Below are 15,175 nucleotides of genomic sequence, written 5' to 3'. Positions count from 1 at the left end.
ACTGGAAAAATTAGAACTTTAGCAATGAACAGATTTGCAGAAGTTGTCCGGTGTAATTTTTTCTTTATCTCTACTTTCTTGTTTTATCTGCTTGTATCTGGTAGGAACCGATGTGAACCTTTCATGGCATTGTTGCCTATCTTACTTGATGTGGCTAGGGACTTCTATTCCTATAGAAGGGCAGGCAGATCATTGAGATCCTTAAGCAAAAAATAACCAGAAGTTCTAGTTTCCCCCTCCTTCTCCAAGGCTGCAAAAGGCCGAATACCTATCTACCAACTCAGGGAAGAGCGCTGCCAACGGCTAGATGAGGGTGATCCCCTACAGTCGATTGCTCTACTTTCAGTCTTCAGACCCATGCCCAACCATGCATGTCACAACTCACAACTTGGTATCAAACAAAGAATCATGGAAGAAATAGAAGTATCAAGGTTGCAAAGCTTGCAGGTATGGAAGACAAGACATCCAGGATGACAATGAACGGTATCGCAAAAATGTTTTTGAAGCTATTATGAAACTATCTATGAACTAGAAACATGCAATACATGTGTAGTTGCTGAAACGAACCGCAGTTCTGATGCCCAGTCCTGTATATGACTAAGGTACGACTCAGGATTTCCAGTAAAAGGACTAGCCCATAGCAAAAGAACATCAAACACTTGATCTTCCAGCTCCTGCATACATACCACAGAAAAGAGCCATCGATATGTAAGCTTTATAGCAATATATATACATGAGACACATAGACAGTATCTGCAATACCTCTTTTGGCATGGATGCTAAAAGAGAAGCTAATAACAACCAGCCAGCTTCACGCTCTGCTATAGCAGCCACTGGGTTTCGGCTGAAGCCATTCAGCATCTTTTTGGACAACTCAAGTACGGAATTGGGCAGCCTGCACGTTTATTGAATAGGAAAAGTAAGATAAATTTATAATATGTGAGGGTCAAAACATTGGAAAAACAAAGAGCGCTTATTCTTTGGGCATAATTTCCACTAACAGAAATAATAAATGAGAGTTATCCATTCTAACATTGTGATTTTAATACATGTTGGCACTGTTAAGAATGCTTATCAAAGTTATGAACCTGCTACAATAGATCCAAAACAAAGTTGGCACAACCTAGTATCATACCCTTTTCATGCCAAATATATGGTTCAGATTTCAGAATATTAGAGCATTTATAGCCTTTTCATGCCAAATATATGGTTCAGATTCCAGAATGTTAGAGCATTTCTTTATCCACTGCTTCTGCTTTGTTCACATGAATAACAAGGTAGGTTCTGTATCAACTACAGAAACGTAATGCTAGGCGCTAGTTAATTCATGAAATTATTTGTGTTATTATGCCAGAAGGGACTTGGATACAGTCAACAGGTGAACAACCTGACAACAACAATGACCTAGTACAGTTTCACGGGGTGCTAATGGTACTCAGAGATATATGAGAGCACGCAACACACTGTAAAAAATATTGGTTCAACCCAATATTGAACGTAGCCCAACCAGATCACACTGCCAAAGATCCAATCTAAAACTTGGCCCAAGGCTACATCGTTACCAAACAAACCTAGGAATACAGCAGCAAACTGATGCAACAAACCTTAGGCAAATTTCTAAAGCTAGAAAATACTATGAATATGTAGTAGTGAAAGAATGCAAGCAGCCCCACAAACTACTGCCATATGAGAACTTATGAATGCCATTTCCCATTCAAAACCAAGAAAAATATCGCGAAGTATAATGAAATGAACCTTGCAGGGTAACCAAGAAGTAACTTTGGCGAGATCGCAACGAGAGTAGCTAATACAGTAGCCTGTCCATGTAGCGAATCAAGCTCATGGTTCAGATTTTTACCCTGCTTTAAATAAATTTATCAAGAGGGTAAATGTCAAGGCAGTAAAACTGTATCATGCATATATGATGCCAAATACAGTATAAAGTAGCAATAACTAATGAAAAGATAAACCAATAGTCGCTGATGAACATATTAAACTACAAACACAACATAATATGTTAGAGACTAGTGCCAACTCATCCTATAGGAAAGTCCGGACTAGATCGGCAAACCTTTGTACTGATTAATGAGTGAGGTGAGTAAAAACAAGTGTGCAAAGACTCTGTCAGTGCTGCAAGTACCATGCTCTAGTCTTACATGTATTTATCATGCTGTATGCATGATGCATATTTTTTAACCACTGTTTCCTCTTTGTGAGACAGCAGAAAGTAATTATGAAGCTGCAACACAGATCAATTCTCAAGATTGTAACATGAGAGGTTCAATTACAATTAGAAGCAGCGACATCGGTTGACTCTGCGCTTTAAAGAGTAACTATTTAAGTACATACTCCCTCCGTAAACTAATATAAGAGCGTTTAGATCACTATTTTAGTAATCTAAACGCTCTTATATTAGTTTACAGAGGGAGTACTAAATATTAAAGTAGCATGTCTAGCTGTGCACTGTGAACATCCGGAACAACCGCTTATCCCTAGGTATAATAAGTGTATGAAATGCAACAGACAAGCTTCACTATACCTTGTCAAATGATAAAGTCTCCCTGAGAGCATGTAATGTTGTAATACCATATGAGACTAAACCGCCAACACATGTCGGATCAACTTCCGCTAAAGCACGCAATGTTAAAGCTGCCTCGACACGAACCTATACAATGTCAACAAAGATATTAGGGTTGATCAACCACTTAAGATAACATACAAATGAACATCTGTAGCATTGATTGATAGTAACAGAAAATTTAAGCATGGCTTGAGTTTCATTTTTAGAAGAAACAACTGTACAAGGTGCAGCAACAGCAGGACATGCCAAAATGACTGCCACTATATTCAGCTTTCAATTTACTCATATTAAAGGGAACCTTGTAGAATATAATGGAAGATCACAGTAATATTCAGTTTTCCTCGGTACTCAGTAATACAGTAGGCAGCAAGATCAATGATACACTGAATGTGAAGTTCAGACACTGCATGCAAATTTTGTATTGACAAGCAGGCAAGTGTGTGATAAGCTATGTTGGTCATTTGCAGGAAACAGATTGATGAAATATGATATGCAATCAGAAAAATGAATATTGGCACCAGAAAAGTAAGTAAAGTATATGTGTAGTTTACTGAACATCAGTGGTTTACTATTTCATTGATGTCATTGATGTTGAGAAAAAACAAGCAGTTGAACAACGAAGAAAATGTTCTCAAGACGGAGTAACATGACATGTAATATAGCAATGGCACAAGCAAGTGGATCTGTGACTACATGGTTATCTAGTCATCTAGTAATATATATCTCTGAAAGCTGAAATAAAATAATTTTGTAGTATACATCTATCATACATGAGGATTCAGTAAGCTACATGTGTTTAATCGTAGAATTGCATAGCAGATATGTACAACAGAGATGATGTGAAAAACAAAATGTTCATGTACTTATGAATTTAAGAGTACACAAAATGAAAATTCAGGAAACCTATTTTGCAACATACATTTGCTGAAGAATGAGATAATGCTGCAACAACTGTATTATCAAGAATATCCTTGAATTCAGATGGAACCTGTGTGATGGAGCATGGGATGTTACTCATGTACGCATAGCATTGATCCAAAAACAGAAAATTAGCTGAGTACTATGGCAAAGAGGTATAATCATTGCTAGTGGGAATGATATATGAGGCTCAGAGCCACATGTGAGTAACACATTGGATAGTACTTATCCAACTTCTCGATCTCTGTGTGATGGTACTGAGCAATTGCCCATAAACAGATAGCAAATAAGAATAACACTTTCGCCAAAGAGAATATAAAATCATACACGTAACTCAGAGTAGCTGGAAATGCATCAAGTATGCTACTTGGTTGAGTTATAACAATCGAGGCTGCAAATTAAACAGGGAAAAAACATTGATAATACATCATCCCTTCGAGTGCAAATACCTCGCCCAAGCTTCTCAAGAGGTAAGATAGAATGCGTAATGTTGCCACTCTCGTCGGAGCAGAATAATTTGAAGACTCCAACTGCACTCAACAATACATACAGAAATTCAAAGGATGTAAGGAAATTAACTCGCGCTTTTTATACTGTTTTTTAGAACCAGGTTGAAGCTATCGAACCTTTTTCCCCAGAAATACCAAAAATTCACCCTGCGTTGGCTCGGTCATCTGGTCAGCAAAACCAACTCGGAGGACATATAGCACACATGCCTGGGCATTTAGATATAAAAGCAATAAGAACCTTTAAACTAAAGCAACTGAAGTGGAATAACATTTTCTTGCCAGTATTTGATATCCTGTTTTCTTAACAAACAAAATTACAAATACATACTAGTTTAGACTAATTGGAAACAAGCATCAAACTGCTGGGCTCTTACAAAGCGCATGTTCCACTTCTTGTGTCACATTTCTGTCATCTATAGGTGAACTAATTCCATGTGGACATTCATATTTCTAGGTAACTCATCCAGCTGCATCAATCCGTCCTCAAAATAAATTCTAATAAATTGATAAACCACATGTGGAAAAAGCAGTCTCTCTTGTGAAGGAAATATTTGCTGACAATACAGCCCATTTTTAAACATAATAATTCATGGTTGAAAAAAAATATGGATATACAAGTTCAAACTTCAAACCAAAATTGACAACGGGAGCTACCAATGCGTGTGGATCAGGAGAACCATTCCCTTGGAGAATTTCCATCACTTGTACAGCATAGTTTTGAAGTTCACTGTCCAGGGTACCGTACTTCATATGGATCATCTGCACCAGAAAACTTTTGTTAAGAGAGAGAAATGAAATATCAATGTGCTACAAAATGCAATCAGGCTACTTGTGAACTATGGTAAATTTAGTACAATTGAGGCGTAGAATCTTTCTAGTTCAAATAGGAAGACAACTTTTTGTGAGGGAGCCAAGTGAAAATAACTAGTAGGAAGTAGGTATGTTTGTTTGTTTTTTTGCTGGCTAGAAGAAAAGCACCGATGTTCAAGTAAAAGTGGACTTAAATCCCATTGATGGGGTTGTAGATCCGCTCATCCACCCACTGAGCTAGGTTGGTTGCTAATTAACTACAGCGACAAGCTAACAATTGAAAGATAAATATAATGAAGTTGAGATGCCTAATGATGCATCCCTTAGGATGGAAGTGAACGGCAACAACCCTTTGAAAGGGTACTTACTACTCAACGACCTTTTTAGGTGTTCATGATAATCAGTTTGGTACACTGTATACATAGAATAATTCAAAGAATGATTTTATTTTTATTTTCTTTATTTTTTGAGCGAAAACAGTAGCTCCTCCTATGTTGTCTCAGCATAGCCGGTCCCAGGCCCGGGTAAAGGAGGAGGCTTGTGATAGGCTTGGCGAGCCAACATAAAAACTCAGCCACTCTTATGAGATGAAACCCAAAAGATTTTCGTTGGGGCGTAACCCTCTCAGCGACGCGCCACATCGGAACCCGGGTGTGGTCTCAAATGGGCAAGGGCCGGGCCGTCACACCCCCCCCCCCCCCCCCGCGCGGGCGGTGGCGCGCCGTATCTTGATCTGGATATGGTGGCAAACGGCAAGTGAGCGAGGATCGGGTCGTCGCATCCTTAGTGGCGCGCTACATCGGCGTCTGGATGTAGTGGAAAATGAGCAAGGGTCTTCGCATTTGACTCGATGAGTGTGAAGGGTAAGGAAGCTAGTCAAGCCTAGGACGATACGCTTAGGTAGCTGGAACGTAGGGTCTCTGACAGGGAAGCTTCGGGAGCTAGTTGATGCAGCGGTGAGGAGAGGTGTTGATATCCTTTGCGTCCAAGAAACCAAATGGAGGGGACAGAAGGCGAAGGAGGTGGAGGAGGTGGAGGATACCTGCTTCAAGTTGTAGTACACGGGGACGGCTGCAAACAGAAATGGTGTAGGCATCTTGATCAACAAGAGCCTCAAGTATGGAGTGGTAGACGTCAAGAGACGTAGGGACCGGATTATCTTGGTCGGGCTGGTATTTGGGGACTTAGTCCTCGATGTTATCAGCGCGTATGCCCCACAAGTAGGCCTCAATGAGAACACCAAGAGGGAGTTCTGGGAAGGCCTAGAGGACATGGTTAGGAGTGTACCGATTGGCGAGAAGCTCTTCATAAGAGGAGACATCAATGGCCATGTGGGTACATCTAACACATGTTTTGAAGGGGTGCATGGGGGCTTTGGCTATGGCATCAGGAATCAAGAAGGAGAAGATGTCTTAAGCTTTGCTCTAGCCTACGACATGATCGTAGCTAACACCCCCTTTAAAAAGAGAGAGTCACATCTAGTGACTTTTAGTAGTGGTCGACACTAGCCAGATTGATTTCATCCTCTCGAGAAGAGAAGATAGGCGTGCGTGCCTAGATTGTAAGGTGATACCTGGAGAGAGTGTTGTCCCTCAGCATAAGTTGGTGGTTGCTGACTTCCGCTTTCGGATTCGTGTCCACCGGGATAAGCGTGCCAAAGTCGCTAGAACGAAGTGGTGGAAGCTCAAGGGGGAGGCAGCTCATGCGTTCAAGGAGAGGGTCATTAAGGAGGGTCCTTGGAAGGAAGGAGGGGATGCGGACAATGTGTGGATGAAGATGGCGACTTGCATTCGTAAGGTGGCCTCGGAGGAGTTTGGAGTGTCCAGGGGAAGGAGAAGCGAAGCTAAGGATACCTGGTGGTGGAATGATGATGTTCAGAAGGAGATTAAGGAGAAGAAAGATTTTTTCAGATGCCTATACTTGGATAGGAGTGCAGACAACATAGAGAAGTACAAGATGGCGAAGACGGCCGCAAAGCGAGCTGTCAGTGAAGCAAGGGGTCGGGCATATGAGGACCTCTACCAACGGTTAGGCACGAAGGAAGGCGAGAGGGACATCTATAAGATGGCCAAGATTCGGGAGAGGAAGACGAGGGATGTTGGCCAAGTCAAATGCATCAAGGATGGAGCAGACCAACTCCTGGTGAAGGACGAGGACATTAAGCATAGATGGCAGGAGTACTTCGACAAGCTATTCAATGGAGAGAATGAGAGTTCTACCATTGAACTGGATTGTTCCTTTGATGATACCAGCAGGCGTTTTGTGCGGCGAATCCAGGAGTCTGAGGTCAAGAAGGCTTTAGAAAGGGTGAAAGGAGGCAAGGCGACGGGCCCTGATTGTATCCCCATTGAGGTGTGGAAAGGCCTCGGGGACATAGCAATAGTATGGCTAACCAAGCTTTTCAACCTCATTTTTCAGGCAAACAAGATGCCAGAAGAATGGAGACGGAGTATATTAGTACCAATTTTCAAGAACAAGAGGGATGCTCAGAGTTGTACTAATTACCGTGGAATTAAGCTGATGAGCCATACAATGAAGCTATGGAAGAGTCATTGAGCACCGGTTAAGAAGAATGACAAGTGTGACCAAAAATCAGTTTGGTTTCATGCCTGGGAGGTCGACTATGGAAGCCATTTTCTTGGTACGACAACTTATGGAGAGATACAAGAAGCAAAAGGACCTGCATATGGTGTTCATTGACTTGGAGAAGGCCTATGATAAGATACCGCGGAATGTCATGTGGTGGGCCTTGGAGAAACACAAAGTCCCAGCAAAGTACATTACCATCAACCGCAAAAAGGGAAGTACATTACCCTCATCAAGGTCATGTACGATAATGTTGTGACAAGTGTTCAAACAAGTGATGTCGACACAGATGACTTCCCGATTAAGATAGGGCTGCATCAGCGGTCAGCTTTGAGCCCTTATCTTTTTGCTTTGGTGATGGATGAGATCACAAGGGATATACAAGGCGATATCCAATGGTGTATGCTCTTTGCGGATGATGTGGTGCTAGTTGACGATAGTCGGACGGGGTCAATAGGAAGTTAGAGTTATGGAGACAAACCTTGGAATCGAAAGGTTTTAGGCTCAGTGGAACTAAAACCGAGTACACGAGTTGCGGTTTCAGTACTACTAGGTTGAGGAGGTTAGCCTTGATGGGCAGGTGGTGCCTCAAAAGGACACCTTTCGATATTTGGGGTCAATGCTGCAGAAGGATGGGGGTATTGATGAAGATGTGAACCATCAAATCAATGTCGGATGAATGAAGTAGCGCCAAGCTTCTAGCATTCTCTGTGACAAGAGAGTGCCACAAAAGCTAAAAGGTAAGTTCTATAGGACAGCGGTTCGACCAGCAATGTTGTATGGCGTTGAGTGTTGGCCGACTAAAAGACGACATGTTCAACAATTAGGTGTGGCGGAGATGCGCATGTTGAGATGGATGTGTGGCCACACAAGGAAGGATCGAGTCCGGAATGATGATATACGAGATAGAGTCGGGGTAGCACCAATTGAAGAGAAGCTTGTCCAACATCGTCTGAGATGGTTTGGGCATATTCAGCACAGGCCTCCAGAAGCTCCAGTGCATAGCGGACGGCTAAAGTGTGCGGATAATGTCAAAAGAGGTCGGGGTAGACCGAATTTGACATGGGAGGAGTGTCCGTAAAGGGAGATCTGAAGGATTGGGGTATCACCAAAGAACTAGCCATGGACAAGGGTGCGTGGAAGCTTGCTATCCATGTGCCATAACCATTAGTTGGTCGCGAGATCTTATGGGTTTCACCTCTAGCCTACCCCAACTTGTTTGGAACTAAAGGCTTTGTTGTTGTGTCGTTGTTTTTGAGCGAAAACAGTAGGGAAGGCCCCTACTGCGCCATTTTACAAATTTTTAGAAGATGGGATATGCACAATGGGTGAGAAGATGGGGCGTAGTCAGATTACAAAATGTTTGAGCCCACTTCAGCATTAAATTTCTCTTATCTTTGTACATATTTGACCTTGGCACTCTAACTCAGATGTTTTCGTAGTGTCTTTACTTACTTTATGGTCAGTTACGCTTAATAGCTCATCCTTGTAGTCTCCTTGCATAAATTTAGTCACCTTAGTATTGCACTATTCTAATTCCGTGATTTTTCTTTCACGTCTTTGTGTTTACTTCCTACAAAACCTTTATTCCATTTTGAATAAAAATTTACCTGCAAAAAGAACACCCACGATAGAGACAAACCAACTCGGAGTTTCTTTGCATTGGCTCCATTTGCTGCAATAGGAAAACAGGGAACATTTCAGTGAATGCACATAAGCATGAATTGTCGACTAAGTCACACATGATAGCTATCTGTGCCATACGCACAAGCAGCGGCGTGCTTACATTGGTGGTATAATTGATAAAAAGAGCACCGTAGCATAAATTTAAATAATTACAGAAAATAAGAAAAAGAAAGCATTGCACACATTGCAATATCATATCAATATAAAAAGAGGACCAAGAGGGAAGGAACCCCGGTGATACATTCCTAGGAGGAAGACACTTGGATACACATCCCACCATGGAGCTACCTAGGGATTGACCATGTGCCCTATTCAAATATTGAGAATGCTAATTCTAGACAGCCTTGAGCGTGCTACTAGCAATAAGCACATACTAGGATCAATGCCCATTTTCAGTTTAGGGTGAGTTCGGCAACAAGTTTAGCAATTGTGGTTCACACTGAATTCATACTGGCAAAGCATTGTTTCACTTTCACATGCCTCTTTTTCATAATGCTTTCATATTAGTTCCTTTTTAAATAAAGACAGCAAATATGCAAGACTGGAATGAAAAAACTGTATTCAGAACAGTGTTACAACAACATACATACACAGTCATGTCTTTAAATAGCTTTCATCACACTTAGAAAAGGACACCATTATTTACCTTTAACAAATGGCAAAATTAAATGCTTCTGTATACCATCATCAAATTTCTTTGTAGAAACATTTTGCTTTTTTCCTCCTTTAGTTACCTGTCAACTAAAAGTCATATACAGAAACTGACAGGAAAAAAGTTAAGAACATATGAAGTTATATACCTGTGCATCTGGGTTCACTGCAAGAGCAAGTATGGCACCAAGTGCTTCTGCAAATGAATCTCTAACTGCTGACACATTATCTTCCAAGCCCTATAAAATGCCATCAAGCAAAGAATAAATTCAGCTAAAATAACTTCAACCACTGGTTTTTAACTTGCAGTAAACATGAGGACTAAATAAAATGAGTAAATGATACCTTAACACAACAAGACATTGAAGTATCAAGTTCAGCCATCCCCAACCCAGGCCCACCTATATTAGCAAAGGCGTTCAAGCATCGCGCTGCTGCTACTCTAACAATATATGATTTGTCACTTATGCCTCCTCGCATGATTATGCGGAAAGCCTCCAAGTAAGCTGCACCACTACCACCACCACCAGAGCCTTCCAATGCATTCTCAAGCAAGAGGAGTGCATCTTGCCTTACAAAGTCCTGAAGATTCAAGTAAGAAAAAATTGCTTTTACTGGTAGAAACTAGAAAATGAACCAGGAGCAAAAGGAACACCAGAAACGGAGCTGGAGATCTGCATCAACACTATTAAGAAAATTGTGGGTCCTTGGAAACGAGAAAAAAGAAGGAACAAAAAGGCCCAAAAGTGAACATATTCAGATTTACAGCAGGTCCCCGATCTTGTAGGAATCATTGTTTTTAGACAAACAAAAGCAAGTACTCCACATATTTTAACATAGATGTTGTATTGCAAGAGAAATAAAAAGATGATATGAATACCAAATAACAGTCAGATAATATTCTGTAGAAGGCACTGGAATGAGAACAGAAAGAATAATAAGGAAACTGAAGGGAGAAGCACAGACCTCATGATATTTCATCAGTTTTGCTACGATGTTTGATGTCTCAATCAATCCTGCGGTAATCTTGCGCCCGAATAAGCGGTAAATTTCTCCTAGGCATTGTGCTGCACCTGTTAGGAAATTATTTGGTTTTACATCATTAGAAACACAATCACAATCCATAAGCAGACCATATCATTATAGCATGACTTCTATGAGAAATAGCAGGGGCCATCTAATCCAGACCATTGCACAATGCACACCAGAAAAATGCATTACTACATCATACTATTATTTTTTTGCAGGCACATAATCATAACCAAATAATCTACCCAAATGATAAGTGCCACACTGTGGCACGAAGTAACACCTCCCTGACGTTTTTACACTGAAGTTGTCATCCGAAAAAAAAACTCAAAAAAAATTGAAACTTGCCATCCAAACAGAAAGTCGCCATGCTTCACAACTAAAGTTGCATCCTCTTGTAAATAAGCTTGTCATCAAAAAACGTCATGGCGGAATTGCATCGTGCCACACGTGTGGCACTTATCAGGGTCCATAATCTAAGCCACTCATAATAATAATCATAAGCTTCGCTTATGTTGTCTGAACATAGCCAGTCCCAAGCCCGGGTAAAGGAGGAGGGTTGTGATAGACTTGGCGAGCCAACGGCAAAACCCAGCCATTCTTATGGAGATGAAACCCAGAAGAACGTCATTAGGGTGTAACCCTCTTAGCAATGCGCCATATGGGAACCCGGGTGTAGTGTCAAATGGGCAAGGGCCGGGCCATCACCCCCTTGGTGGTGCGCCATATACTGATCTGGATACGGTGACAAGTGAGCAAGGATCAGGTCGTTGCATCCTTAGTGGCGCGCTACATATACGCCCGGGTGTAGTGAAAAATGAGCGAGGGTCCTCGCATTTGACTCGACGAGTGCTAAGGAAGCTAGCCGAGCCTAGTAGGATCCGCTTAGGTAGCTGGAACATGGGTCCTTGACAGGTAAGTTAAGGGAAGCTAGTTGACACAGCGGTGAGGAGAGGTGTTGATCCTTTGCGTCCAAGAAACCAAATGAAGGGGGCATAAGGCGAAGGAGGTGGAGGATACCGGCTTCAAGATGTGGTACACGGGGACAACTGCAAGTAAAAAGTGGAGCAAGCATCTTGATCAACAAGGGCCTCAAGTATGGAGAGGTAGACATCGAGAGGTGAGGGGACCAATTATCCTGGTCAAACTGTTAGTTGGGGACTTGTAACGCCCCGGCCACATCCACCGGTTCATAGCCGTTACGGCTGGCAGGATCTAGACTGGCCCCACGGACCAACACTAGTCTTTCCTGCGCACTTTTGTCCTCACTCGTGCGCACCCGAGATCAGCTTTCCGGTTGGTGACCCATCCTCAAATCGCTCCAAGCCAAGCACGCTTAACTTTGGAGTTCTTTTCGAATTGGCTCCCGGAAAAGAAGGAATTCCTTGTTGATATGAGTAGTCTATCATTCCTATTAAGCCAGGCTCTCAGGGGACTTGGTTCTCAATGTTATCAGCGTGTGTGCCCTGCAAGTAGGCCATAATGAGAACAGTGCTATTGGGTCTCGACAAGTAAACAGCGTAGATCGTTCTTTTCATTCAGCTAATGAGAGTATTTCCATGATTTCTCTTTTTTTGATAATTGTGGGCATTTATGTTCACCCGCTGGCTACAAGTCTATAAGTAAACGGATTTTTCGATAGATAAATTACAACTGCCAACACATTCGAAATAAGTTAAGAAATTTATACAGCATGAATTATGATTCCTAACCTGCACATGCCATGGGATCCGCTCTTTTCACATCTACCAACCACCCCTGCAAGGTGCTTGCCCTTGAGTATACTGATATTGCATCACCTTTCTGAATTATCCGCCCCATTGCTGATGACGCCAACCGTCGAACAGGGCGGCAAGCACCAAAGACAAGCAAGGACTGGAGAGCATCCTCGCATTTCCTTTGCCAAAGTTGTATGGTGTCCTGAATAACAACATCAAACACACAATTCAAAATCAGAGGTACCAAGGAAATCCCCCATTCATCGCCTGAAGCTGCATATTACACTTTGTGCGTTAACATAATCAAAGAGCGAACTTCCTCATGGTGGCTCATACATCGCAAGTTTGACACGTGCAAGCAGGAAGGGATGCAAAATTGTGAGCAATTTTCAGTTCAAATGCGTGTCAATCATGAAGCATTTATTTACTTCTTCTGCCCCCTCAGACGCAGCTAAAAGCAACCATATGACCCCACACTAGGATCCTCCGACCCAGCAACTAGAACAGAGTAGAGCTTTGCAAGGAGCCAAGGACACCGAACTCTAGCAGTGAACTACCGAAATTACTCCCCATAGCGAGCCAATTCAAGCAGATCACGGCACAGCAACACCGATCGAGGGAGCTCGTGCGGCAGTAGCATACGCGTAGGCATTGCTATAGCAGCAGGGATCTGGAAGGTGAGATCTAGGGCAATGGGAGAGGAGGGTTGGGGCGCGACCTTGGGGGCCTCGTCGAGGGCGGAGGAGAGCTCGGAGAGGAGGTCGAAGCAGAGGAGCGCGTCGGGGGGCTTCTGCCTGGCCGACGCCACCACGGACTCCAACTGCGCCACCAGAGCGCCGAACCGCGACAGCGGAATTGGCTCGCCGCCGGCGACGCCGCGCTTCGCCATGCGAAAGGTGGGGGAGGAGGGAGCGGGAGGGCGTGCGGGTGTTTGGGCCGATGGCCTTTTTCCGGTACCACTGGGATGGAGATCTAGAGTAGACGTGCCGCGCGGTGGGGTGCTTGGTTGGTAGTCAAAAAATTAGCTTAGCCAACATTTGCAACTCCAAAGCTTCTTTAATTTTGGCAGCTTATAAGAAATTGGAAAAAAAATGACTTTCTTAATTTTATTAGGACACTGGTTTGAGTTGACTACAAAACGTTGCTAGCTCGATTTTTGCCAACCAACCAATCATGCTCCTAGTGCGTTATATGTTATGTCTATCTCGTCGAGGCGATAAGATGATCTAAACGACGGTGTAATAGACTGGCAAACGTATATATCCTTGAAAAATTCTTACATTGATGGTCCAGTTTGTCTTGCTTCATGGATAATTTTGGCATCGAATTATAAAATGAAATCACAGGTTAGGGGGACTTCAACTAAAAAACTAGTTAGGGGGGCTTGTCCTAACGCTGGGTTTGCCTTGGGACTTGGGTTCGGTGTCGGTGATACACCACATTGAGTCTTGTCTGATTGGCATTCAGTGATCCCTTCTTTCAGATCCATTCTAGCATTCCGAACTTTTGTGTTTTCGCCTCCTGCGTCAAGTCCCCATGTTTGGTGTGGTAGACCTTAGAGTGGGCAATAAATCATCACTACGAGCATCCGGCAAAATCCCAACGGCCGGACGACCGGTCTCCAGCAGAAATCCGGTACCACATGTCTAGAAGCAAATCGACGGAAATCTGACATGCACCGGATGTCTAGACCTTCCCGAAATCTGGTGCCATTGCACGCGAGAAGAATCAGCGAACATCCGGCGCCCACCGGACGTATGGTCCCTAACAACCGATTGAATGTCCGGAACTAACTGCGCGCAACAACTCGGTTTTCACCCATGTATCCCCTCTCTCGCCCTAAACTATAAATACCCTTCTCCTACCTACGTCCTGGGGCAAAGACATAATAGAGAACTAGTAGAGCTTTGCTCCTATCCACTACTCCTCTTGGAGGTTGAGACCTCCACGTGAGAAGATCCCCTAGTGGATGCAATACCCCTGTATGGGAAGATCCTCCATGGATGCAAGGTCCCTATTATAGGAAAGACTTACCTACCTCCAAGACCTCATCTCCCTTGGAGTTGAGAAGGGAATGTCTACCTACCTCCAAGACCTCGTCTCATTTGGATTTGAGAAGAATAATTACCTTTGTTCTTTTCCCCTTGACTTGTTCTTGTATACTCGTGGATCTCATGTGTACTATCTTAGTGGATGTGTGATTTGGGTTTGTTTGAGTCAATCTCTCTCTCTCTCTCTCTCTCTCTCTCTCTCTCTCTCTCTCTCTCTCTCTCTCTCTCTCATTCTTGAGTGTTCATCCTCTCCACCTCCAAGTGTGAACAAGATCTCGAATCTAGGGTTTGCCCTACATCACCACATCATTATCCCACAGATAATGTTCATTATGATTTCTTATGAGTAGTTTGTTACATTCTTGAGGACTTGGTAGAAACTTGTTGTTAGTAACCATGTGAAGTTGAATAAAGTTTGATGTTTTGATATTATGATGTGATCTCATTCTCTGCTGGTGATGTGCAGGCGTTAACAAGCTGGTGCCAAAGGTTTAAGACATACTCCCACCAAGGACGCATAGCTACTAAAAACTAAGTGGGCAGGATCATCCTAAGCACTCTGAGCACCCCTCGAGTGGCCTTTGGTGCCCATTGGCCTATATATACTAGAAAATCGTCCTCCAATTTATCATGCAT

At 42.9% G+C, this 15,175-nt stretch overlaps 1 protein-coding gene across 3 annotated transcripts in view; it reads right to left on the bottom strand.

Moving 5' to 3' along the window:
* The window catches only part of LOC123156705 (protein SWEETIE), a 42,061-nt gene extending 28,578 nt beyond the window's left edge, over positions 1 to 13,483 (bottom strand). For 2 of the 3 annotated variants that reach the window (XM_044574863.1, XM_044574865.1), the window contains exons 1-15: positions 13,207 to 13,483; positions 12,483 to 12,690; positions 10,708 to 10,814; positions 10,087 to 10,323; positions 9,891 to 9,980; positions 9,737 to 9,824; positions 9,015 to 9,079; positions 4,663 to 4,767; positions 4,126 to 4,215; positions 3,949 to 4,029; positions 3,501 to 3,569; positions 2,540 to 2,665; positions 1,756 to 1,862; positions 763 to 895; positions 568 to 674 (exon numbers count right to left, since the gene is read on the bottom strand). In XM_044574863.1, coding sequence (XP_044430798.1) covers positions 568 to 674; positions 763 to 895; positions 1,756 to 1,862; positions 2,540 to 2,665; positions 3,501 to 3,569; positions 3,949 to 4,029; positions 4,126 to 4,215; positions 4,663 to 4,767; positions 9,015 to 9,079; positions 9,737 to 9,824; positions 9,891 to 9,980; positions 10,087 to 10,323; positions 10,708 to 10,814; positions 12,483 to 12,690; positions 13,207 to 13,377 — 1,784 coding nt within the window. In that variant the 5' untranslated portion in view covers positions 13,378 to 13,483. The remainder of the gene's footprint in view (positions 1 to 567; positions 675 to 762; positions 896 to 1,755; positions 1,863 to 2,539; positions 2,666 to 3,500; positions 3,570 to 3,948; positions 4,030 to 4,125; positions 4,216 to 4,662; positions 4,768 to 9,014; positions 9,080 to 9,736; positions 9,825 to 9,890; positions 9,981 to 10,086; positions 10,324 to 10,707; positions 10,815 to 12,482; positions 12,691 to 13,206) is intronic. The other variant, XM_044574864.1, reaches the window with a different exon arrangement.
* Between the last annotated feature and the right edge of the window lie 1,692 nt (positions 13,484 to 15,175).

The sequence above is a fragment of the Triticum aestivum genome, chromosome 7B (genome assembly GCF_018294505.1).
Source record: "Triticum aestivum cultivar Chinese Spring chromosome 7B, IWGSC CS RefSeq v2.1, whole genome shotgun sequence".
NCBI classification, from domain to species: Eukaryota; Viridiplantae; Streptophyta; class Magnoliopsida; order Poales; family Poaceae; genus Triticum; species Triticum aestivum.
Note: the sequence above shows the minus strand (reverse complement) of the source record. Positions and strands in the feature narration are given on the sequence as shown.